General features: G+C 41.6%; 2 protein-coding genes across 3 annotated transcripts in view; both read left to right on the top strand.

Annotated features, from left to right (window-relative positions):
* The first annotated feature begins 560 nt into the window (after positions 1 to 560).
* On the top strand, positions 561 to 7,136 carry taf15 (TAF15 RNA polymerase II, TATA box binding protein (TBP)-associated factor). 2 transcript variants are annotated; one of them, XM_007564147.2, is made up of 16 exons: positions 561 to 708; positions 1,369 to 1,393; positions 1,609 to 1,642; positions 1,731 to 1,821; positions 1,946 to 2,003; positions 2,090 to 2,355; positions 2,441 to 2,633; positions 4,456 to 4,490; positions 5,036 to 5,068; positions 5,173 to 5,282; positions 5,410 to 5,539; positions 5,612 to 5,704; positions 5,785 to 5,857; positions 5,934 to 6,022; positions 6,140 to 6,275; positions 6,767 to 7,136. In XM_007564147.2, exons 1-16 carry the CDS (start codon positions 699 to 701, stop codon positions 6,804 to 6,806), a joined length of 1,416 nt encoding a protein of 471 aa, XP_007564209.1. In that variant the 5' UTR covers positions 561 to 698; the 3' UTR covers positions 6,807 to 7,136. The 2 variants fall into 2 exon arrangements, with proteins under 2 accessions (XP_007564209.1, XP_016532903.1); XM_016677417.1 differs by lacking the exons at positions 561 to 708; positions 1,369 to 1,393; positions 1,609 to 1,642; positions 4,456 to 4,490 and having other exon boundaries at positions 1,732 to 1,821.
* Positions 7,137 to 7,891: 755 nt separating this feature from the next.
* The window catches only part of mmp28 (matrix metallopeptidase 28), a 25,030-nt gene continuing 8,537 nt past the window's right edge, over positions 7,892 to 24,384 (top strand). Inside the window, exons 1-7 of the mRNA XM_007564146.2 lie at positions 7,892 to 8,178; positions 10,717 to 10,793; positions 11,176 to 11,363; positions 18,795 to 19,016; positions 19,294 to 19,539; positions 22,892 to 23,035; positions 23,130 to 23,297. Of these exons, the coding sequence (XP_007564208.1) occupies positions 8,038 to 8,178; positions 10,717 to 10,793; positions 11,176 to 11,363; positions 18,795 to 19,016; positions 19,294 to 19,539; positions 22,892 to 23,035; positions 23,130 to 23,297 (1,186 nt within the window). The 5' untranslated portion in view covers positions 7,892 to 8,037. The remainder of the gene's footprint in view (positions 8,179 to 10,716; positions 10,794 to 11,175; positions 11,364 to 18,794; positions 19,017 to 19,293; positions 19,540 to 22,891; positions 23,036 to 23,129; positions 23,298 to 24,384) is intronic.

Genomic DNA, 24,384 nt, shown 5'->3' with positions numbered 1-24,384 from the left:
GAAATCTGTATATAATTTGACATTTGAGCTTGATCTAATTTGCAAAGAAGAGAGGGGAACCCCATACAAAGCAAGTATACTTAGAAGAGTTGCAGCTGTCACTTAAGTGAAAAGGTCACTCTGCAGAGTTCACTGAATGGAATACATACAAGTTTACACTTGTATGTACGCAACATTTCAACACTATTATTTTTTCCTCCAGTCCTGCACTACTTTGTGTTGGTCTGTTGCATAAAAATCCCAATTCACAATTGTGGCTGTAGTAACATAAAATGTAGAAAACTATTGCAAGTGTAGAGACACCTACTTTCTTCCTGGTGTTTGAACTGTTTGGGTGTGTTTCTTTATCAGTATTTTCATAATACTGATATCATTAGTATTCCACGTGGTGCCTCAGACAAAATGTAAGAACTTGCCTATGCTATACTGAGAATATATTAAGGATCTTTTTCTCTTTCTTGTAATGTAGGGCTTGTCTTTAATGCTTTTAAACAGTAGGGGGCGATGTTGTGAGTCATGTTTGAATGTGAGGTCTGTGGATTGGCCGCAGCCGAAGAAGCAGACAGAGCAGCTATAGGGAAGTTCTGCAGCGTGCTCGGCTCAGTGGAGCTGTGTTGTGTCGGTTCCTGCTTTTAACGATCTGAAAACGGCAAACAGATCTGTTCTATTTAAATTAGCTGCACACATATCGGCACACAATGGCCACTGGTAAGTGCAGATATGTTCTTGGATATCTTTTTTGCCCGTTTTTCTCTTAAAGTAGGTCAAATTGCAATGCGGCTTTTTGAGCCGCGAGGCCGTCCAGCGGTGCCGTCTATTACATGGAAAATAACCGATGTTTAAAAAGCTAATTCAGCCTTCTGTGTAGCTTTGTCTTCCTTATATTGGAGATTTATCTTAATCAAAGATTATTCATTTATCTTAATGGCTTGGTATTTGTTGAAATCATTTTTAAATATTATATGGCCCTATTGCGAGTATTCAACCTGAAACGAGCCGATTGTTGCTAGCGAACTTGAATGCGTCATTGTTTATACCGAAACTGTTTTTTTCCATTAAAAAAAAAAAAGAAGCTGTTTTATTATTATGTGATTCTCTACCTTAATATATAGGGGGACTTGTAGGGATATGCCATTTCACAAAGTCCACCAAATCAATATATTTTAAAAAGGATTAATTTTGTTTCCAGTAAGTAGTCTGAGCCGGGGCTTGATTAGGGCGCCATTTTCTTGCGTGCTTGCCTGGGCCCGGCCTACTTCATTGACCCATTTTGACTTTGCTCTCATTTTTGGTTAAATGCGTGAAGATGCGCTATTTAATAAACGCTGTGGGTAAATTTAGCAATGTTTTTTTTTTTTCTAATTTCAGATTCGGGCTACGGTGGCGCACAGAGGTAATTATATACTCACTCCAAACATTGTTTCAGAAGAAGATGCGCCAAATGTAAACAATGCAATTTTGTGCAGTATAAATAATCATAATATTTCCTTTGGATTTTTGTAGCAAGAATCTTTTTCAGCCTGTTGGCATGTTTCTTTTTCACTAGTTGAAATATCTTAGAAAATTTCTCATTTTTATGAGCTGAATTTGAATGTATTTTGTTTGCAGCTATGGGTCATATGGAGGTCAGCAGAGCGGACAGGTAAAATATTTTCCAAAGCAGACCATCAGTCCATTTTATATCAACTTTATTGGTTATATTTATTTTAACTCATGCCTCTTAATTACAGGGTTATGGACAAGGAAATGGTGGGGCCACCGGTTCCTATGGAGGACAGAATTATCCAGGCTATGGTCAACAAGGAGCGCCGCAAGGTTCAGGTAATGTAGTTCATTGTTAAAGGTGTTGGGAGAACAGGAATCTCTTTATATTTCTAACCCTTAATCTATCTCAAGTACCTTAAGAATTCAATTGAAATGTGACTTATTCTATTTGTTTTGACAGAAGGTTATGGTCAATCTCAGCAACAAAGCTATGGTAGCTATGGTCAAGACTCATCTGGGTAAGTTGATTGGACTGACTCTACAGATGCAACATTAATTTAAGTCTTGGGTGCCTGTTTTACTATCTTCCTTTCTTTAAACAAAGGTATGGCGACAAGTCGGCTTCTTACGGCCAGCCAGCAGCTGCGTCTTACGGTGGACAGAGTCAGGGAGGTGGAGGCTTTGGCCAGCAGAGCTCCTACGGCGGACAGAGTGGTGGCTACGCCGGAGCACAGGCGCAAGGAGCTAGTAGTGGCGGTGCCAGCTATGGCCAGCAGAGCACCTATGGTGGACAGAGCAGTGGTGGATATGATGGCAGCCAGGGCCAAGGAGGTGGAGGCGGTGGCAGTGGCTATGGAAGATGGAGTGAAGGTATGGACATATTTTAGTTTTAGTCAGAATTGTTTTTTTTTTAAACCTCCTTTGATTACACTATGTCACCCTTTTGTTCTGTCAGGTGAAGGTGGCGGTCAGGGCGGAAGGTTTGGCCGCGATGGTGCAGACCGCTCAGAAGGAGGTGGCGGCTTCAGGGGCAGAGGCCGCGGTGGTTTCGATCGTGGCAGTTACGACCGTAGTGGTGGCTATGACCGTGGGGGCTATGACCGTGGCGGTTACGACCGTGGTGGCAGAGGTGGACCTGCTGGTATGGGGTAAGTTGCACAGTGCCACTACCCCCCAGGTATCTCTATGTATTTGTAAATGAGTAACAAGTTGTTGTTTTAACACATTGCCTTTCAACTACAAAACAATCCATGTAGATGGATTTGAACTATCGCATCAGCTTTGTGCTCCAGACCCCCCCATGTTCTGGTAATATTTATTTAAATTTTCCATGAGTCTATTCATGATCCATCGAATGACCCATTTCGCAATGATCTGCTTTATGCTACAGGTAATTCAGTAAAGTGCTTGTGTTGAATCTATTCAGGTGAAATGATGGATGCCTGTTCATAGTGGCAACCAGATCAGTGAAGGTCATATTTAATGAAAGAGTAGGTTCTGACATGAACCCAAACAGGAGCAAGAAGATGCTACATTTTAAGTTACAGGAGGTTTTGACCAGTTGACAATACTGATATAAAGTATTGTAAAGGTTTTTTCTTTCTTTTTTTTTTTTGTTTTCTTTCTTTCGTAAGTGCCGAGAATTTATATTTTGCGTGGCAAGTTGCAACATTTGATGCAACATCTGATTTTGTCCATTTGTTGCGACTTGATGAGACAAATCAGTCTTATTCTTGTCCACTTGTTTCTAATCCAAATCTAAATTGAAGAAGTCAGTTTTGTAGCCTCTTTCACCATCTACCAGTTTGATCCTCATAGTATGCTTCCTGTCAGTCCATCATATGCTATGCTTTTGATTTTTATTTGGCGACAAAGGGGGGAGCAGTACATTATGCAGAGGAACACTAATGGGTTTTTTTTTAGCCCACAAGCTGCAAGTTTTTCTTCATACAGAACCTGGCAGTAGGACTTCTGACAAGCTTGTGTGAAAATGTCTTTGAGACCAAAAAGTCTGTCTTGTTTAAGCGGCACCATGTGTGATAAATATCAACTGAGATACAATGACACGGTTTTTTTTACAAAACGAAAACAAGTCCAATGGAGAGTTGAGCTTCTATCCTGAGAACCTCTTTCACATTTCTTTCATTTAATGAAATTTCAAAGTTTCACATCAAGATTTAGGAAATCTATTAGCTCAGATTATCTGATCATTGATTTTTTTTTTTTTTTAGTGTAGCATGAAGCTACGTGGTAGACTACAAAGAGGGATGTAGCCAATAGACAAATATTCTCTTGTACATGAATCTGATATTCTAAACATGTTAATACCTGATGATTTTACAGGATTACTTTGTTGTAATGCTGCATTAAGGAGACCAGGTAAAAGCTTTTGGTAGAACAGTCGTATTCTTTACATAGACCTGGAGACTCATCATCAGCTACTTCACATTGAGCCAGATTCATTAAAGTATTGTGTATTTGACAATGGTCAGCCTGTTTACTGTGTTAACATGGATCTACATTTTATACTACAGGTGTTGAGAGTGAATGAACTAAAACTGGGACCTCAGTTAAAGGATCTTTTAAAAATGAAATCGTTTGAAGATTGCTCATTGGTTACTGCACTCCTTCGCTCCAATCCGGCTTTTCATTTGGAAACAAATTCAGCTGGTTCTCCAGCTTTTGGTATCCAATCTGGTTTTGTCAATCAAAAGGAGCAAATTGTTTGTAAATGGCGACCCATTGACCTGTGATTGTCTACACTCGTCTGCCAGGATGTTCAGTCAGAACTTCCTGGTCATCTGTGTATTGATCTGTAATGCCAAAGACTAACTCATTCATCGTGTGAGACATTTCCACTGTAGTCGCACACCCTGGCAGGAGTGCAAACTGGTGTGGATGTAGGGGAGCTTTGAGCTCTCGGTTGGAACAAAGGAAAGGCCATCATATCTTCAATTTTTTCCTCTGCAGAGGTGGTGACCGTGGTGGCTACAAAAATTTCGGTGGTAAGTGACGAGCATCAGAACTGTGTCGGTGGGGGAGGAGAGAACTTGAGTTAGAAAAAAAAAAAACAGAAAAGGGGGTTTAAGGAAAAAAAAATCTCAATGAATGCCACCATTCTCATGTCCAGATTCCCAAGGAACTCCACCTAATGCTATTTCTCAATAATGACTTCAGATATGGTAAAGAACTTGGTTAAAGAACTTGGAGTTGTAAAATAATGGTAATACTGCATGAAGACGGGGATGATTGTAAATGAAAAGGTGTTCCAAGGACCAAGAAGGGTAAACCTAAACGGGAGACATTTTTGGTGGTTTTCATTTCTGGTATAAGCTCAAAGAAAACGAGCAATTCTGTTCTTGTTGCAAGGTAATGGTATTGGTGATGCAACGGTACGAAAACTCGCATCAGTACAGCTGTAAACCTGGATTTTTGTTAAAGTTATCACTAAACTTTGGTAGGGCTGATGTTTGTGTGAAACTCCACAGGCTGGGTTGAAGAACTTCTGTTCCTAACGTGTTGTTGTTCTATCCGCTTCTCTGTTGCATAGGCTCTCGAGATTATGGCTCAAGGGATGAATCAGGTGGGCTTTTCTCCTTTTAAATCTTGATTAATTTAATGAGTATTTGCCCAGTCTAGCTTCTCTCTGTGTTTGGGTATTCCTGACACTTTTCATTTTCTTCACAGCTGGGGATCAGGATAACTCTGACAACAACACCATTTTCGTACAGGGACTTGGAGAAGATGCGACTGTTCAAGAAGTTGGAGACTACTTCAAACAGATTGGTATCATCAAGGTACAGAGTTGGTGTAGCTGCCTCTCACTTTTATGAAAATTATTTGAAAGATTCTCCTAATTAAGCCAGTAACTGGGACTACATGATGCAAAACACTGATTATGGCCATGCTGTTTATGTCTTTTAGGTAAATAAGAAGACCGGTCAGCCGATGATCAATATCTACTCTGACAAGGCCACTGGCCGACCCAAGGGAGAAGCTACTGTGTCCTTTGACGACCCTCCATCAGCTAAAGCTGCTATTGATTGGTTTGATGGTAAGGACACTGATTACTTTGAGCGTCTTGGCTTGTTTAGCTTCTTCTTACATGTTGTGCTTGGACTTGTAGGAAAGGAATTCAATGGCAAACCCATCAAAGTCTCATTTGCCACTCGCAGAGCTGAGTTCACCCAAAGAGGAGGGTTCAGAGGTGGACGAGGAGGTGGGTGCTGTTCAGCTTGAGTAGCAATAGCATTACTAGTGGTGGTTTAATGTTGACCAGCAGAGTTTATGTCTGGTCAGGATTCAGGGGTCGTGGCGGTGGAGGAGGACCCAACTTTGACATAAAGGGAGGCGACTGGCCGTGTCCTAACAGGTTAGTTCTTTAATTACAGAAATAACGGGTACGTCTGGTGAATGTGATGATAATAAGTAACATTTTCTACCAACAGCTCTTGTGGAAACATGAACTTTGCAAGGCGGCAGGAGTGTAACAAGTGTGGAGCACCCAAACCAGAAGATGCTGGATTCGGAGGAGGAGGTTTGTTTGTTTTTCTCAAAATATAAAGACGTTTTAACTGTTTTACTTAACATACGTGACTATTTAGAGCAAAATGTTTTACTTTGTTCAAAACCATCCTGTGTTTGCCATGTGCAGATCGTGGTGGCAGAGGAGGATTTGGAGGTGACCGAGGTGGAAGCTTCAGGGGCCGCGGGGGTTTCCGTGGCGGAGACCGTGGGGGCTTTGGAGGCGGCGATAGAGGTTTCGGAGGCGGCTACAAAATGGGAGGAAGGTATGTTAAAGATTTGAGTTCAACTGAAGATATCAGTCTCTTAAAAGCAGCTTTATTTCTGAATGTAGTTTTGTTGTGTGGCCACTAGATGGCATAGCCGGGTTGAAGACTGGAGACAAGAAATTTAAAAGCTGTTGCTGAATTTGGTCATCCTTTTTCACCTGATGTGCATCAACTGAGGAAATGCATTCATGAAGTATTTCTTTGTATAAACAGTGTAATATCATACTGTGAATGGATTTCATGAAATTAAATTTCATTGTCTTTTTTTGTTTACCCTCTATGACCTTGTTAAAGGACGCTCTAATTTATGTTTAGGAGAAACAAAGTGATGTAAAACCGTCTGTGGAAGGACGTACAATATCCTTGAGATTCAGGATGCAAGCTTGACATCACGTCTCCCTTTATTTAATTGCTGCTTGTCCAATGACATGAGTGAATGGCCTTTTAAGAATTCAGCTCATGGCACATCCTCTGTCCTTTCTCCTCAGGGGTGACCGACGAGACGACAGAAGAGACCGGCCATACTAGGAGTTGAAAGACACCATTCCAGCCCTCGTCTTTGCCATTGGAGGGAGGGGAGGGGTTCTAGTGTAGAGAAACACTTGTGGGAGGGTTAATAACTCATCATTAGTCTTTTTTAGCTTATTCATCCTAAGTATTACTGTTCATCTGTGATTGAGGGATGCGTTGAGCTAATGTGAAGAGGTTTGGGGGCTGATTGGCACTGTTGGCATGTTGTCACGTTTTTTTTTTTTTTTTTTATTTCTGTACATTTTTGTTCCCTTTGACTGTAGATGCAGATGGTTTGAGCTAGACTGTCTTTTTTTTTGTATGAATGGAATAAAATGTTTTACCTATGTTCTTTCTGACTTCTTTAAAAAAATCTTATTAAATCTGGTTGTTTTTCAGTCTCTTTTCAAGTGCATCTAAATGAACTATAAACAAAGTTAACTGATTCAAACAGTGTAACATTATAAATCAGAAGTTTGATGTTTTACACCAAATGAATGGAAGAATCTGTTTAATGTTCTCAAGCATATTCATGGAAAACTGAAGGGATTTAAAGCAAAAACCCATTTTAGAGTTCTGGATGGTTTTAAGGTGTGGGCCAGCAGCTGAAATCAGCCTTAAGAACCACTCCCCACTTTGTCCATGAAATGATCTACGTCAAGTTTGGGATTTTTATTTTGAAACCAAGGCGACAGTCTGGAGAAAGTGGAGAGGCACAGGGTGTCACTTGAGATTCCCACCCTCTGGGATGAAGTGGACCACTTGAATCAAGTCAGTGCAAATATCTAGAAATTTTTACAATATGTTCTCTCCTGCTGATCAGCTTAATAGTTTTACCAGACCAAACAATCTGAGCTGAACACCTCAGGGTGATCAAGTCAAACTGCGCAGAGGCAGGAGGAGCCCAAACCAAGTATTATATCAGACTATTTTTGTACTAAAATCCTCTTTACGGTCAGATTTGACGCTTTCAAAGTTTTAGATTTAATTTAGGCTGTAAATTAAATCATATATTTTTACATGAAGAATTCGGAGGTCTGTCCACGTTTTTAAAGCAGCCGACCGGTGTGTTTGTTTGCCCCGCTGGTATTTCGCCCTGAGCGATCAGAGGGGCGGTGCTCTTCCTCCTCCTCTTCCTCCTCCTCCCACAGCGCTCAGAGCGGCTGTCAGGGATGCAGATCAGCTGTGTGAGCTCTCTGGGACTGACAGCATATTTAACCATGAGGAGACCAGCGGGCGTTGAGCAGAAATGCGCGCTGTGCTGACGGTGTGCTCATCCCGCCATGAGCCGCCGACCTCCGGGCGGGACATGAGGCTCTGGGTCCTGGCGGTGACAGCGCTGCTGGCCGCCAACACCGCCCGGGGATCACCGCTGCTCCTGGATCCAGAGGTACTGAAGTGAACTGAACTCTCACTCACCCGATGACCCGTGTAATGTTGCCATTTGGTTACTGAAAGCAAATTCGTTGTATAGGAAAATTTAAAAAATCTAACTTGTCTAAGGGGGGAAACTTGTACATTTGAAATCTACTTAAGGAGGGGATGGGATTTCACCTCAGAAACTCATAATGAGTAATGAATAACAGAAGAGTATAATGTGATTTTCTTCCTGGAGGAACACAAGGCTGACCATATTTATTACATGTAAAAATAATAATAATTAAAAAAAAACTTTCAAACTTTGCACAGACTCAAAAATGCAGAAAAGTCCAACCTTTATTGGACTAATTTTTGTGACTTGTTGAAGAAATTCAATGTTTTTAACAAAATTTCATGTGGCACAATTATGGTTTGGTGCTTTCTCCTTTGTCTCTTCAGACAGTAGGACAGTTTTTATTCTGCTCAACAGGTTTTCTTTAGGATTTACGTCTGGGAATTGTGGAAAACAGTTGATTTTGTGTGTGACAAACCATTTCTGTTTATTTTACAATTTGGGTTTGATTTTTTTTTCAGAGGAAAGACTCGGTGTCAACCTATAATTAGGTTACTAGCAGAATACATCAGCTTTTTTTTTATTGAAAATTGTTTGACTCTATCAAGGTTTGCATACGTTTTGGAAGACAAACAAGCCCACAGCATCACAGATCCTTCACTATGCCTAACAGAGAGCATGACATACTTTACTACATACTTATTTGTTGCTTTAAATTAGAATGTTGCATTAAATGTCTGGTAAAGTATCAACTCAGAGGGATTTGTGTATGCTGCAGCTGTAGTGTCTAGAACAACATCAGAACATGGCATGAAGTTAAAATTCAGACTCCCTTAGAAACATAAAGAGCATTGTTGCATGCAACAACTTTTGTTCATGTGTACTAGATTTCTTGCAAAATTAGCAATATACCAAGAGGTGAATAGACAAATTAATCAGTCAATAAAACCATTTATAGCACCTTTTATGACAGAAAAACAGAGACTGAAGCACACACTGGCTGAATGACTCAAAGTCAAGACCTAAATCCTATAGAGAACCTGTGGCAAGACTTAAAAAAAATGATATACACAAAGGACACCCCAACAGACTTGTTGCTTGATTTGCAGCAAAATGCAGATGTGAAAAGCTGAATACAAATGGATACACTAGTGTTATATTTGTATACGTATGCATATAAATACAATTTTGCATTTTTTACCGACAGTTGTGCACCAGTTTGTGTTGGTTGATCACAGAAAATCTAATAAAAATCCATTGAAATTTGTAATTATGATAAGACAAATGGTAAGTAAATTATACCAATAAAATCATTAAGTCGTAAGACACACACTGCTTTTCAGTTTAAACGCACTTCGGCTACGGACAGCATTTCAGATATTGCTTTTCATCAACGTCAATCTTTCGTCCCAGAATTGACGGTGAGTGTAATAAAGTGATATGACAGACTGATTTCATTTGCATAACTCTGCTTATAGACACATGAGCAGCAGACCTAATCTCACTCTCATCTCTGAGCAAAACCTCCTGACATTTTTGTGTCTCATGTGGAACAAAGAAGCTTTCACACTCCTGGTTTATGTGTCATATTCCCCGATTCTCATTTCCTCCTCCAGCTCCTGTACATCTGTAATCACTGTCGCGGCTGCCGTTGTCTGAACATGAAATCTTCTGCATGCACCTATAGCTATCAAATTATGGTCAATCATAAACCCGCATGCAACATCTGTTGTCTTGTTCCCCGTGGCGTCATTTGAAACATGTTTCCTTTTGTGTCAAACTCTGGAGCTCCTCTTGAGTTCCATGTTTGGAGGAAATACTTTCCAAATAATACCTCTGGATTTTAGGGACACCTCAGGGGTTTTTAGGTGTATGTGTGGTCCCTTTCATGAAGATATCAATTAATATACTGTAGATCAACAACAACAACAACAAAAAAATGTGTGTGCTTTTTAGGGCTGAAAAACGTATTACGGTATAAAAGTTTCATATCAATCAATATCTATAATTATTGATTAGTTTTTTTGTTTTAAACATCTGAAACACAGCCGAACTGGTGTCATGGCCTTTCCTGACATCCAGTTTTCACTCCATGCCGTTGTTTTTAAGCAATTATGAGAAACGGTGCTCGTAACTGCTGCCGGCAAGTTACTCAAAAGGGTGTTGCTAGGTAACCAGAGCAAGAGTGAGTTAGTTGATGACACCAACCAACTTCTCAATATGGTTAGAGACAGGAATGATGCCACTTCAAATCATGTTTTCTTTGTGAAATAATTAGGCAGCTAAACCATTCCTCTGCCTACATCTCCCAGAATGTTCTGCTGTTCTGGATTGGAGTCATGTGAAAGTATTGAATATTCTATCACACGTATTATGTATTGACATCGATCACATGCCTATCATAATGTATATTCTTATTAATTTACTTCAGGTACAAACGAAAAACATCATTAATAATTACATTGGCAAGCAGAATAATTGTTTCTGCCTTTGCAGGATTTTCTGGAGAAGTATGGATATCTCCATCATGAGCATCAGATTCACAATGCAGTTGAAGTGCAATCAGCCGTCAGGTGAGTGACGTTAAAGTTGGGTCTCTAACGAGTGTAGGAATCGCAGAGTAGACCTGAGAGTTTGTCATTTTGTTGGAGCCGCTGCTCGTGTTTGGTGCTCCTCATCAGGGTGAGGGTTAACCTGGAGTGGGACTGGCCTCAGGGCTGTACGACACCACGGGACCATAAAACACCTCCCCCCCCCCATGTCTGGACTGGAATCATGTCCCGAACCCTCTCTGAGCCATTCAGGAATGCTACGAACCTCTCTGTGCTGCTAACCGAGAGCAGAGTAGAAAGCTTTGCCCACCACGACATCTTATAGATTTGCTTTGTGACTTGCACACTGATGGGCCTCCTGATTGCATTTCCAACACTGAGAAGTGGTTTCCTCTCTCTGCAGAGAGTACCAGTGGCTCTCCCGTCTCCCCATCACAGGGCAACTTGACAGCGCCACCCTGAGGCAGATGGCAGAGCCCCGCTGTGGGGTGTCAGACGAGGGCAGCCAGCAGGTCTGGGCCCAGAGGGTGAATGTCATCTTTACTGGGAAAAGACAACTGCAGCACCGTAGGAGGCGCGCTGCAGACCAAGGTAATTCGTGAAACCTTCAGACCTTCGAGATGTGACGCTGGTGAAGAATTAGAGGCATGTTTATGTAGAATATCTGAGAAGATAAAGAGCTGTCCTCTGGAGGTGTTGTGTGAGTGCGTGTGTCCTTCTTTGGTCTTAGACAGACCAACAGTTAACTGGGAGGTCCCACCTTAATAAAGCACCAAGCAGAGCTGAGGGTTGTAAATAAAGACGCTGGAATGTCTGATACCGACTGAAAAGCTTCTGGCGGTTTAGCAGCAATCATGCCACTTCAGATGATTTGTTGTTTGTAAAATATTTTCAGCAAAACACAGCAGTTATTCACTTACTGCTAATATTCATCTTAATCTGTCAAACATTTTTTTAAACTATATGCTCAATTGAGGTTTCAAAACAAGAAAGGACCTGAAAAATTGTTTCATGCTGTTGAAATGCTGCAACATCTCCTGACTCTCACGATAATTGATTTGATTAAAAAAAAAAGTTTTTTAGCAGTGAAGATTGTGCATAGAGTTTTGCAACTTTTTTTTTTAATAGAATTTGAATGTTTCATCAGATATTACACATAAGTCATTTTCACAGATTTGTTAAAAGACAACAGATAATGGCTCATAGGGGTAAATCTGATTCTGTCACAGCCATCGAAGCTTGTTCTTAACTTCAAATCTGCAACATGGAACTCTTCAGAAAAAAAGAGTGAAATCCTGCTTTTATTTACATTTAATCTGCTGTCTCACCTTGTTTTGGAAACAGAGTTGTTCAGCCATTTTCTCTATCCTGGGAAAGTCTAAAGATTGCTTCCTTCAAGGAGTCATCATTAACCCTGTTTGATCAGTGTTTCTGTGATTTTTGAGAAATGCAAGGTTTTTCAAACAGCAGCAGTACATTCTTAGCTCCAGGGTGAAATACCTCCAGTAATATCTTTGCTTAATTTTCCTTAGCAAGTTGCAGGTTGACAACTTACACGTTTTTACCTTCAGAGTAGTTCTGGTAAAATTCTGCTTGGGTGTGGGATCTCTCTTCTTATCAGTAACGGTGACGTTAATTTGAAACGGTTGCTTTCTGGCAAAGACCTGACTTTCAGTATTTTATTTGCTTTCAGCAGGGTCTAAGGGGATACTTTAGGAAAGTTATTCCAAAAGCTGAATTTATCCATTTAAACATCTAAATGTTCATTTTGTTGCATCTACAGATGAAAGGAAAATGAATGATAATGTTAACGGGGGGACCAATTATAGACCTGAACCCGGTTCAGGTCTATAATTGGTTTTCAGTCTATAATAAACTGAAAACAACTAAAACACCAGACCACTATCAACATTTTCTTCATCACTGACATAAAGGCTGATATCAGTGAACCGTTATGTCAGGTTCAATTACATAAAGGTTCACTTCCTCTGAAATTGACGCTTTCAAGTTCCATGCAAGTTCGCAGCCTTCCACACGGATGAGAAAAAAATGTTTTCTGAAGGAAGATTTTATGGGCAGACGAGATAAATATGCAGCTAAAATACAAAAAATGTGTGTGCATGTACCATGCAGTATCATGCACGATACTGCATGGTAGTGGCAAGTATCATGCTGCAACGCTAGCAGTGGGACTGCTGCATTGCTTGAACAGATGGGAGAATAAAGATGGAGGACTACCTATAACTAGCTCAACTTCACCTCGAATGAACCGCAACTGGAAAACGATTCCAAACACACATTAAGCCAGCTTTGAGGTGGATAATGAAAGACTAACATTTTGCTTCAAGCTCGGCACCAACCTCAACTCAAATGTTGGGCTGCGATTAAAAGTCTGTCAAGAAACCACCTAATTTAAATAATCTCCACCACTAATGACAAGAGGAGTCGTTAAATGATCCCAGAAGCTTGTTGTTGTCCACATTGTGTGTTTTGGTTAAATTGCACCTTTGAACGGGGCATTTATCCACTAATTACTGGGAGTGAATATGAATACCTGAGCCATAACTGCTGACAGTAATCCCTGCCCTGTTTGGAATACACAAAATCCACAATAAATATAAACTTCTGAACACATTATTTTAGGAATGACTGAAGGTTTTTTTTTTTTTTTGTTTCACAGTGGTTCTGCGCTGCAGAGAGCATTTCAAATGAGTCTTTAAAAGCCCCAGGTTAATTGTACATTATTCTGTATGATGAGTGGATGAACGCTCCTCACTGATATTGTAAGCTGCGCTCTCTAACTGCCTTCTCTCGCTGTGACCAATGACAGATTATTATCACAATTTCCTGCTGCTGTGTTTATCGATGTCTAAAGAGTGCAGCCGAGCTCTGCCAAACTTCTTTTTTTTTTTTTTTGTAATTGAGCTCAGGCTCTCCCACTCTCTCAGTTTGGGGTGATTTAGAGAAAATCTTCATGTGGTAGTAAAGGGTGTAATTTATATCCAGCTGATGGAAATGCGATAGCCGAACATAAACTCAAGAAATAACTGCTGCAGTTTTCTTCTCAGGCAACCCTCCCTCTCCTCCCCCCTCACTATCTGGCTCAATCTATATCTGACCTTCATCTGTCTGTGAATTCAAATTTTCAGCATCCCAGAAGCAAAACGTCGCTTTCCAACCTACGTCCCTCTCTGGCTGCTCGCGCCTCCGTCCCGATGAGGTGCAAAGCCTCTGCATACCTCCATGTCCCTGGCAGCGTTAGTTAATGTTTGGGGAATGCAGTCGCTGCAGTGGCAGCCGATGTTTGCTGCTGCTTCTTCATGTCAGTACCTGAAGTGTTCCCTCTGGTAAACACGTCCGTAACTCAGAGACTGCATTGTGTTGTTTGCTGAACTGGTCGCCCATTAGAGGGCCCAAATCATACAGGCGGAATAGGCTCGTATCTCGCTGTTTTGGACGCCATCAGAGTGTTTCTGTTTTAGCCTGAGACATAATGCATCGCAGATTCCCTCACACCTTCAGGTTAAACCTCTCGGAGACAGCGTTTTTATTAACTGATCTTGACTTACGCTAAGAGTCAAGATCATCATCATGCAGTATCACAATGGAAATGTCATATTGCATGGTGAGAAATGCATATAAAAAAAGCCGGCCAGCGTTTCCGCAGAGTGATATGGTTACAATTACAGCCCTGAATTATGAGATTCGATATGTAATACAATCTGTATCATTAGAGAACTGATAGCAGAGTCTGCAGTTCAAATATGAGTGCATGGGGTGAAAATTCCTATGTTGATTTGTCCAGTGAGGATAAGGAAGTCTGTGGCATCATGTCCACTTATGACTAAATTATTACAAAAATCAATTCTGACAGCATTCATGATCTGATTTCTTACTCGGATGCAATTTCTGCTCTGGTTGTTATGACAGTTTCCCCCTGACGTATATTTAAGTCCTGTTCATCTCAGTAACTCTGATTTGATGGTAAAAAAAAAAAAGTGAATGGAAGCAGCTAAAAGTCTCACTTTATGGAAACGATTAGTTAAATAATGGAGTTTTTCAGGACACCGTTTTTCATAGCTTGAGCCAGACAGATAAGTCTGTGTACTGCTTCTCTGTGACTCAAAAATACTATAATATATGTTATCAAAGAGCAATTGTTTTTGAAGAACACTTGATCCTTATCTTAGAAAATTAAACTTTCTGACTTAAGCTTTTTCAAAGCCTCTGAACATGGTGCCTTTTCACACTCTCACTTTGCCTGCACGATATGTCTGCAAACATGTACAACTATGGGAAATAATCACATATATACTGTTGATGACAAAAATGCCAAGAAAATACATTTGCTTTTGGTATTTGAAGTCGATATTTGAACAACAAGGATTTGTCTTCTGCTGCAGACACTGTCAGATGAAGCTGACAGCTGCATTAGCACTAAGATGAAGCGGATCCTTTCTGCTGCGGTGTGATCTTGTCAAGAAGGAACATGGCTGCCGGCTCCCAGCTTCCAGGAAATTAAAGAGCAAACCTCAGCCTGAGGAATGTTGAATATTTACAGAACTCACATTCCACCTGGCTCACGAGCGATGAAAGCACAGTAGGTGTGTGTATGTTATTCAGAGGTGTGTCCTTAACGACGTGGACTGAACGATATGTAGTCCTGTGCAAAAGTCCCGGGTCATCCCTTATGTCTTTATATTTCACTATCGAATAGGTATCGTGTTTTGCGTTGATTATATCAGTGGTAATAAATGCATATTTTGATAATTTTGTTTTCATGTCTGTTAAGATGATCCCTCCAGCACTTGTGAGCTTCTCCTGTGGCAGGACTCCATCTAACTGGACGAATCTATTAACGACAAGAAACTTGGTATATCAAATGTTGCATTAAAAAGCAAATGTTTTCGGGCACAACCGTCAAATGTGCACAAAAAAGGGATAAAAATGTTGGTAACATGAAGACTCCAGCTACACTTTAGAAACAACTTTTTGTCATTTTTTTTTTTTTTGCCTAAATATGCATCGGTCTCTTACTAAAGTGTTACTGGAGTTCTCACATTTGATCAACTCTCGGTGCCCAGACAAAACACCCTCCTGATGTGACCTCGGAGTCGGAACAGTTTGACCTTGCAGTCAGAGAAATCTTGTTTCTTAACGCTGCTTGCAAGCCAAACTCCCTCTACTCCATCACAATAACAACAATAACTTCGGCTATCAGAAGATCTCGCTCCCTTCTGTATCTCAGCCATAGGGGGCACCCTGGTAATTGCTTCCATAAGGGAAGTCTTGGAATGTTTTGTGTGTCGGACTTCCTGGCTCGTCCAAAGTTCTCGGGGGACCCGTTGTGCTGTGGAGGTCTGGGACGGTGAGGAGTCCAAGCTCAGGATGCAGGCCGGCGCATGCCGTCTGGCTGCAGCCTGAATGCAAGTCGCTCTTTTGAGAACTTAGAAAAGAGACTGAAAATGTGGAGTTTTTCCTCTTTGATCGTTTTTTACTGGAGAACACATGGGCCACAATAGCACCTCTAAAAGAAACAATTCCCTTCTTTTAACATCTAGCATCACTTTTACAAGCCTTTCCTGGGTACTTCCAGTTCTCCTGTTGAATAGTTTTAAGACTCAAAATATCTGCAATCCAACACATGTTGCAGTCATGTTGCTGCTAAGACACAAGCCTCTGTTTGTGTGTTTACTCACAAGGAAACACAAACTGATGTCACTGCCAAACCCATGCCTTAATGGGTCTAGATATCCAGATATTTTCCAGTCTTCGGGGTGTTGTTTGGGCCTCTCTGTAATTTGCAGAGTGCAATACTCATTTAACTCTTGCGGGTCACCTGCATCCCCTTTCTGCTGCGCATTGTTTCAGAAAATGTGCAAATGACATTAAGCGTGGCTCAAACAAAGCTTTCTGCAGGGCTTAGGAGACTGTTTGCATAAGCAACAGTTTCCCACCTGCATTTAAACATATTTTGACAAGCGTAAACATGCGTGATTCAGGATGCCAATTTATAGACAAATGACCGCTTCAGAAAGTGTGTGCGAGACCTTAATGCCTGCTACGATCTGAAGTGCAAATTTGCAGCAGATTTAGTTGAAACTGCCTTTTGCTCAGTTTCAGAAAGTGTTCGCCTTGCTGCAGGGTTTACATGCTGTTACATTCAGGTGATGTCTCTCTCTCAGACTTTCCGCTGAAAGCTTTGGTACAACGTTGCTTGTATTTAACAAAAAAAACTCCAATAGGATAATCTTGGGACTGTAGGGTGAAATGCATGAGGCGGGTATTAAAAGGATTAACAATACTGTGTTGGGCCTTCTTTGACCTTCAGAGCTGCCTCAGGTCTTCTAGGCAGAGATTCAACAAAGCGTCAGAAACATTGTTTGCAGATTTGGTGTCGATTGATCTCATTCTTAAATTTCTCATTCTGTTGCTTGGCTCAAGCCTTAGCAAGTTGACTCCTCCACATCCAGATGCCGCAACGCAGCGAGTTGCTGCCACCTGTTTGACTGATCTCCCATTTCTGGTTAACAAGCCGTTGAACAGGTGTACGTCTGTGAAGATGCTTCCCTCCTTCCTCTGAGTAAACCAGCAGCTGCATCTCCTGAAACACTCATATTACCTAATGAGTGCTTGCTCTTGTATCGGCTCTGACTCCGCACGGCTACGTCGTGTAATTGTGTGGACGCAACAGATTAGACTGCAAGCAAATTAAAGATTGGTTTCATTTCGCCCCGTATTTTTCTGTCACTGAACAAATGTGAGAAGCCAGCAACACGTGTAATTAAGTCCAAGCGCAGAAGCCGCAGACTCGTGTTGAGGTCAAACGTTCGGTCGAGCCAGGACTTTAATCGTTTGCTCAGCTGGAAGCTGACACGGGTAACACATCCTGTGATTTTCACACAGCCTGTTCATCTTCTTCAAATAGGAGCCTGACAAATGAATGTTTAATTGAAGAACGACAGCAGGCGGCCACCTTCAGGGAACCTCCAGGAAACGTTTCCTGAAGATTCATACTGGATTGTTATACAATAGAGAAACTTGGGGACGGGAGAAAAGCCCTTAAGGAAAGCACTTTCACAATCCTTGAATATGTCCGTAAGATTATTATAAATATGTTAAAACCTGTGAATTTATTAAGACTTCAATAGAACTTGGCTAATGTAACTTTATATTAATAAGAAAACATATACAAAGAGTCATAATATTTGTTTTGGATTCTGGTGATTTTTCTATATTATAACATGTTTGTTTCACTCAGTAGATCACTTACTCTTCTATGCAGTTAGATGCAGATTTATTTATTTATTTATTTATTTATTTATTTATTTATTTATTTACCATTTGACATATTCCCGAAAGTACTTTCCATTTAAAAAAAAAAGACTAAACCTACAATAATTTGGCATAAAACCAGAGGAAAGTGATATTTCCATTAATGTCAAAACAGTCCTGGGGGGAAATAAGTACACCATACCTGCCTAAACTTCATTTAAGAGAAAAAGAAGCAGCCAAGCGCTGTTAATCAAAGGCATCTGATTAGATGATCATCAGCAAATTTGACTGGCTCTGTGAACATTTTGGCTGTCTGCTGTTCTGAAGCATACATGTGTCAAGAGGGAAATACATCAGGAGTAATTTCACATGAACCTGGAAAGAGTTGTAAGGCTGTTTCCAAACTACTGAATCCCACTCATCATCCAGTCACAATGATATTACAGTAATTTCCTCTCAGGAGAGAAAATATTTTGGCACAGTAAACTGGAAAGCCAGCTGGTGGAATAGCAATACAAGCGCTACGCCTCAGACTCTACAGGTCTCACTTAGCATTTAACTCCTTTCAGACTATTCATCTCCGTCACCATGGTAATGTACGCATACCACCAGAGCTGGTTGATGTATTTTCAATTGCATTTTCAATAATAATCACATTGCTATCATTTTGCCAAATTATACTTAACATGACTGCCTGCATCAACCCATCATTTACATCTGTCTGTTGCTCTTCGGTTTGTTTTTCAGCTGAGAAGTGGTACAAGCGACAGCTGACCTACCAGATAGTCAACTGGCCGCGCCACCTGTCTCTGGGCTCCGTCCGGCTGGCCGTGCGAACTGCTTTCCAGCTTTGGAGTAACGTGTCTGACCTGGTGTTCAGGGAGGCCCCCGAGGGCCCCGCAGACATTCGGCTGGCTTTTTATGAGGGGGACCACAACGACGGGGCCAGTAATGCCTTTGACGGACCAGGTCGGAGTCACAGCCTGAACAAAACGAATATGGCACTTTGATTTCAAATGTACTGTTATTATGTTTTAATAACAGTACATTTATTACATTTACTGTTTAATAAATTTAAACAGTAAATGAATTACTGTTTAATAAATTTACTGTTGTTCCCTTGTTAATCTTAAGCTAATTGCACGATAACAGTTTGCAGCACCGGTCGGACACGAACCGGTCTGTGCAGGTGCAGCAGACGGCTGTAACACGGTAAATATGCAACCGTCTCATGTCTGACATTCAGGTGGGACGTTGGCTCACGCCTTCCTGCCTCGCAGAGGGGAAGCCCACTTCGACATGGCGGAGAGATGGACGCTGAATGGACACAAGGGCCACAACTTGTTCATGGTGACCGCCCATGAGATCGGACACACTCTGGGCCTGGAGCACTCCCCTGTGCGGCACGCTCTGATGTCGCCGTACTACAGGAAGCTGGGCCGCCGCCTGGTCCTGAGCTGGGACGACATCCTTGCAGTGCAGCAGCTGTACGGTGAGAACATGTGACGCGACGGTGGGCTGGGCGCGGATTCAATGTCCGAATGACAAATCTGTCTGGCTTCAAGGACATAACAAAGGATGGAACCCATAATGGATATGAAAGCAGACTGTCTTTGAGGAGACCCTGGTGTAAAATAATCCTTTTGTAATGCCACTCATTAAATCAGGATCAGACCAGGCAAGAAAAGGTCAGACAGCGACTGGCTGCATACAGATGTCAGAGGTTTACGTCCATTCATTCCAGATGTAAATGTCCTTTTTGGGTCTTTTTTTTTTTTTGTTCAGAGGGGAATGACTGTACACTATAAATCCTCGCAATGACTGTATGCTGTACAGTAATGGTACAAAAGTTTGAATTTAGTGTGTGTTTTCAACACATTTATACACACATACATATATTCCAAAATAAGTAGATAAATAATATATGACAAATGTCTCCTAGCAATAGAAAACAAGCTCTTTGTGTATCCTTGGATACAGAAAAGGTCCACTTTTTGTGGACAAATTGCTGGAATTTATTATAAAGTTGTTTGGTTTTAAAGGGCTCTTAATGGGGCCCCTTTAAGACCTTAATGTAAAAAACCTTGAAGCACTTTAAGCTGCCTTGTTGCTGAAAAAGTGCTATATAAATAAAGCTTCTTCTTCTTCTACTTGAACTGGATGGTTGGACACAACTTGGTGTTTCATCATCAATGATCCCAGTGACAGCGATCCCAACTTTACGCACAGCAATATACTTGAGCTCAAGTTAGACTTAAAGTTCAACTTTGCGCACTCTTTTGTGTTTTTAGATATTATCAAAGCTGCACGTTGTATCGTGACTCCATAACGGGGATATAGAGAGGAGCCAAACAGGTGTGAGCAGAAGCGGCATATTTACGGAGGGCACTTCACTTTGGGCTTGTTTTCGCAAACGGGTTGAAAATGAGAAATGGTCGAAAGCTGACTTCTGTTTGGCTCATGGTGATTAAGTGTACACATTCAGAGCCTTTGTGTAATCAACCTCACAGCTTCGACGCTTCAACCAAGAGGCCTGATGCGAAGAGCAGAGGACTTTCTGCAATCTGCAAGTTTCTCTGAATTCCTGGGAAACTTGGGAACAGCTTCTAATCCAAACCACAACATCCCCTCTCTGTGCTGAGTTTATCTTCGTAGCAGGATGGGGTTCGCTCTCTGACCTCTCTTACGCAGATGTAATGCTGCGAGCTTCATGTAACACACTCAGAGGCCTGTTTGTGTCTCCCAGCGTTTCTGTCAGCTCTGTTGTGATAGACGGCTGCTGTAGGAGCATCTCCTCGTGATTGTGCGTGTGTCTGTACAACAGTTTTTTTTTTTGTTTTTTTTTTATTTGTTTCCGGGGAGTGTGCCATAACTCCTGGCATGCGCAAAGGCAGGTTTCCACATGCGTCGTTCTGCATTGTTGTTTCTCTTCCACCTTCTTGGAAAATGGATTCGCTGCAACATTTGGGGAAAAAACAAAACAAAACAAGAACACATCATCGCGTCTTTTCACACCAAACAGTTCCTTGGTCGCCTCAGTGATAAGGTGTTGCTCTTGAATCTGTGAGATCTTTCTCTGCTTTGACCCTGAGCCTCAGGTGCACAGCAGCTGCACTCTGCAGGAATGCCTTCGTGCCTGCAGGACAGTCTCACAATCATTTGTGTAATGCAGCTCTGAACTTGAGACTGGGCTCAGGAGAAGCTTGCAGGCAGGCAGGCCGTCTCTGGATGCCTCCCTTCCAACTTATCCAAGAAGTCCCATCTGCTTGGCCTCTGGACACATTTTGTTCTCGGCTTCTCGAATTAGATTCAGAAGCGTCCCTCGCCCGATCTTATTCAAAAATCTGCAAAATACATTGATTAGTCTTTACAATTTTGCTGCCTTTTTGTTTCCTAATAAGTTTTATTGTTTGCCACTCAGGTGTAGCTTAGCAAACTGCAGCTGGATTCCCCCCCGCCCCGCTCCACACACACACACACACACTGTGTGTAATTTCTACCCTGTGGCTGTAATTTCTGCAGCTGCTCCCACGTAAATGTCAAGCAGCTTCTCACACGGATACAGGCAGGACTGCTGGCGCTGCGGAAAAACCTTCAGCCAGACGTAATCGTGTTTGTGAGAGAACCTCTCCTGCTGCTCTGACTTGCTGCTGTCCTGCAGGTCCAGGAGAAGCATGTTCACGGCAGAATGAATCAGTCAGCATTGATAAGGTCTTCTTAACCTGGAATGCAATTAATAAATTGTTCCTTTGAACATATTTTATTCAAATAGGACTGTAAAAATGTTGATAGGGCCTCTCATTAGAAACAACTTATGTTCATAGTTAACAAAATACTAATGTAGTTCTTACAGGTGCCTTTAATTGTAAAGTTATTCAGTCTCTTGTCTGCTCAGAATTAAAATTATTCTATTTGGGGCTCAGAATCAGTAAGATAACCCAGCGTCAGTGAACACATCATGCAACTGTCCACAAACGCTAGCTGTGTCTTCTCATGGCGCAACATTCTTCAAGAGTTGGGAAACTTCCTCAACAATTTGATATACATCTTGACATCCAAACATCTAAAACAAAGAGTGATTTTTTTTAAGAGGGGGGCGGGGAGGAAATAATAAACAGTTTGGAAAATGATTTCACCGGGAAAGTTTTTGAAAACATTTCGTCTATGAGAGCGTTTTTTATGTTTGAGCGAAGTCAGACTTCCAGACCTTATCTCTCTCCTGCCATCCATTGTGGTGTGTATTTATCTATTTTTCCTGCAGTCTTCCTCCAGTTCATTGGGATGCTGATCTTATCCGACTCTCACGCAAATATTTGCCCAGCTCTTTGCCGACAAAATGACTATAATCAAGCTCAAGCAGCCATTGTTTACTTGTGGCCTTGTTCTGTTCGTTTTGTTCTTAATGCCTTCATTTGCAGGGCATGCATCCATTATAAAGTGCTAAAGCCTAAAGATCCGTGGATGGACGACCTTTCAGTGTTACACTGAAACTGATTTGTTCAGGATTCCACTGTGTGCTTTATCTAAAGTCTTGTGTTTATTTCCTGCGCTGTACCGACGTGATCCATCGGTTTACATAGACTTCACCACATCCTGTAAGGAACAATTTAAATGTTAGCATTCTCCTAGTCTCCCACTTGGATATACTGCATGTTTAATCTCCCATAGCGTCTGATTTATAAAAACCCTTTTAATTGCGTCTAACACAGAGGGGAAATGAGACAAACCCAAAGAGTCCTGAGAATTTTTTTCAGCGCAGTCATTAAAGCGGCATCAGACGGATTCCTCCGGTCCTGTCTGACGCCTTCGCTTTGACCGACGGGTGGCTTTGCTTCTGCTTTCAGGGAAACCGTTGGGTAATCGCCCGGTCAGGTTGCCTGGACAGGTATTACACGCCGCGCTGCAGGAGTGGGAGTTCACCGAGCTCCAGAACCAGAACCTAGGACTGCCTCTGTACTGCCAGGGGATCTTTGATGCCATCACTGTGGGTGAGGTCCAGATGAAACATTGCGCAAAAAGGTACTGGATTTTGTGTTTGTTTTAATGTAAAATGCTTTATTTCTTGCCATTACGTGCGTCTAGATGAGAAGCAGACGGTGCTGGTGTTCCGGGGCAGCCGGTTCTGGACGGTATCGCCCGAAGGCAGCGTGAGCGACCCGCTCCTCCTCCGCCAGCGCTGGCCTGGCCTCCCTCGGGCGATAGAAGCTGCTGCCTTTTCCCCTCTGGACTCCAAGTGGTATTTTTTCAAAGGTGCCGCTTCACTGAGCTCATTAATTGGACCCACGCTTCACCTAACCCGCTGACTGCCACCACATATGTCGTGGTACACCGTACACGTCCCAAAAATAGATTCCGATGGGGTCATTTATGGAGTGAAATGCTATTTAAAGAGCATGCTGCTCTGGAGCTTCAGCCGTGGATTTTAATTAGCGTCTTCTTTGTGCTGAAGGCTAATGAATCGTTTGAAGCTCCGTAAGTGTCCCGCAGCGTGCCAAAGACTTGTCTCATCAGTGTCCTCTCATCTGCTGCATGCAAATAAGTTTTCTATTAAAGCTCTCTCAAAGTCTAATTCAAGCTCTCATGTGGTACATTGTATTTCTGTTTAATACTGTACCCCAAACAGCCTCCGTGGCCAGAAGTCATCTACAGTGGTGCCTTGTAAAAGCAGTCATACTCCACGAACCTTTTAGTATCAGGATATACATTGGGATTTTGGGTGAGGGACCAAAACTAAGAAGCACAAAATGTTTTCAGAAATAAAAATCTGAAGAGCATTTTTGTGCTTTTTTTTTATTATTATTAAACCCTCTTTCTTATGTTTTCTGTGTCCCCTAAGACTTGTAGCTAACTAGCTAACAGGACTTCTTATAGCTTTCCCTCAACAATTAATTTGAGAGATTTGGTCAGCAGAATCTTCCTTCTGATATTTGCTCCTACACCTGGGTTACCAAAAGTCTTTGAGCTACTTCTTTTATTAATAATCTCCTGTCTCAGCACGTCACGTTTAGGTGGACGGCTCTGTTTTCAGCTGGTGAATCAGACATTGCACTGAGCTATTCAAGGTTTGGTCTATTGCTTACTAACCTTAACCTGTTTTTACATTTACTCCCTGACCTTTCTGCTCTGCGCATTTGAGTTCCATATTTTTGTGTTCACTAATGTAAGCAAACATTACATAGTCTGCGTGAGTAGATCTGCTAGCTAATTAGTTTACTTCTGAGGCCAGGTCGTTGTATTTCATTTTATTTAGGTTTATCAGAGAACATGGGACAAATAAAAAATGCACACCACACTTTTAAGATTTTCTTTTGTGACATAATGACAAAAAAAAAAAAAA

This window comes from Poecilia formosa, unplaced genomic scaffold (assembly GCF_000485575.1).
Source record: "Poecilia formosa unplaced genomic scaffold, Poecilia_formosa-5.1.2 Scaffold155, whole genome shotgun sequence".
Lineage (NCBI taxonomy): Eukaryota > Metazoa > Chordata > Actinopteri > Cyprinodontiformes > Poeciliidae > Poecilia > Poecilia formosa.
Note: the sequence above shows the minus strand (reverse complement) of the source record. Positions and strands in the feature narration are given on the sequence as shown.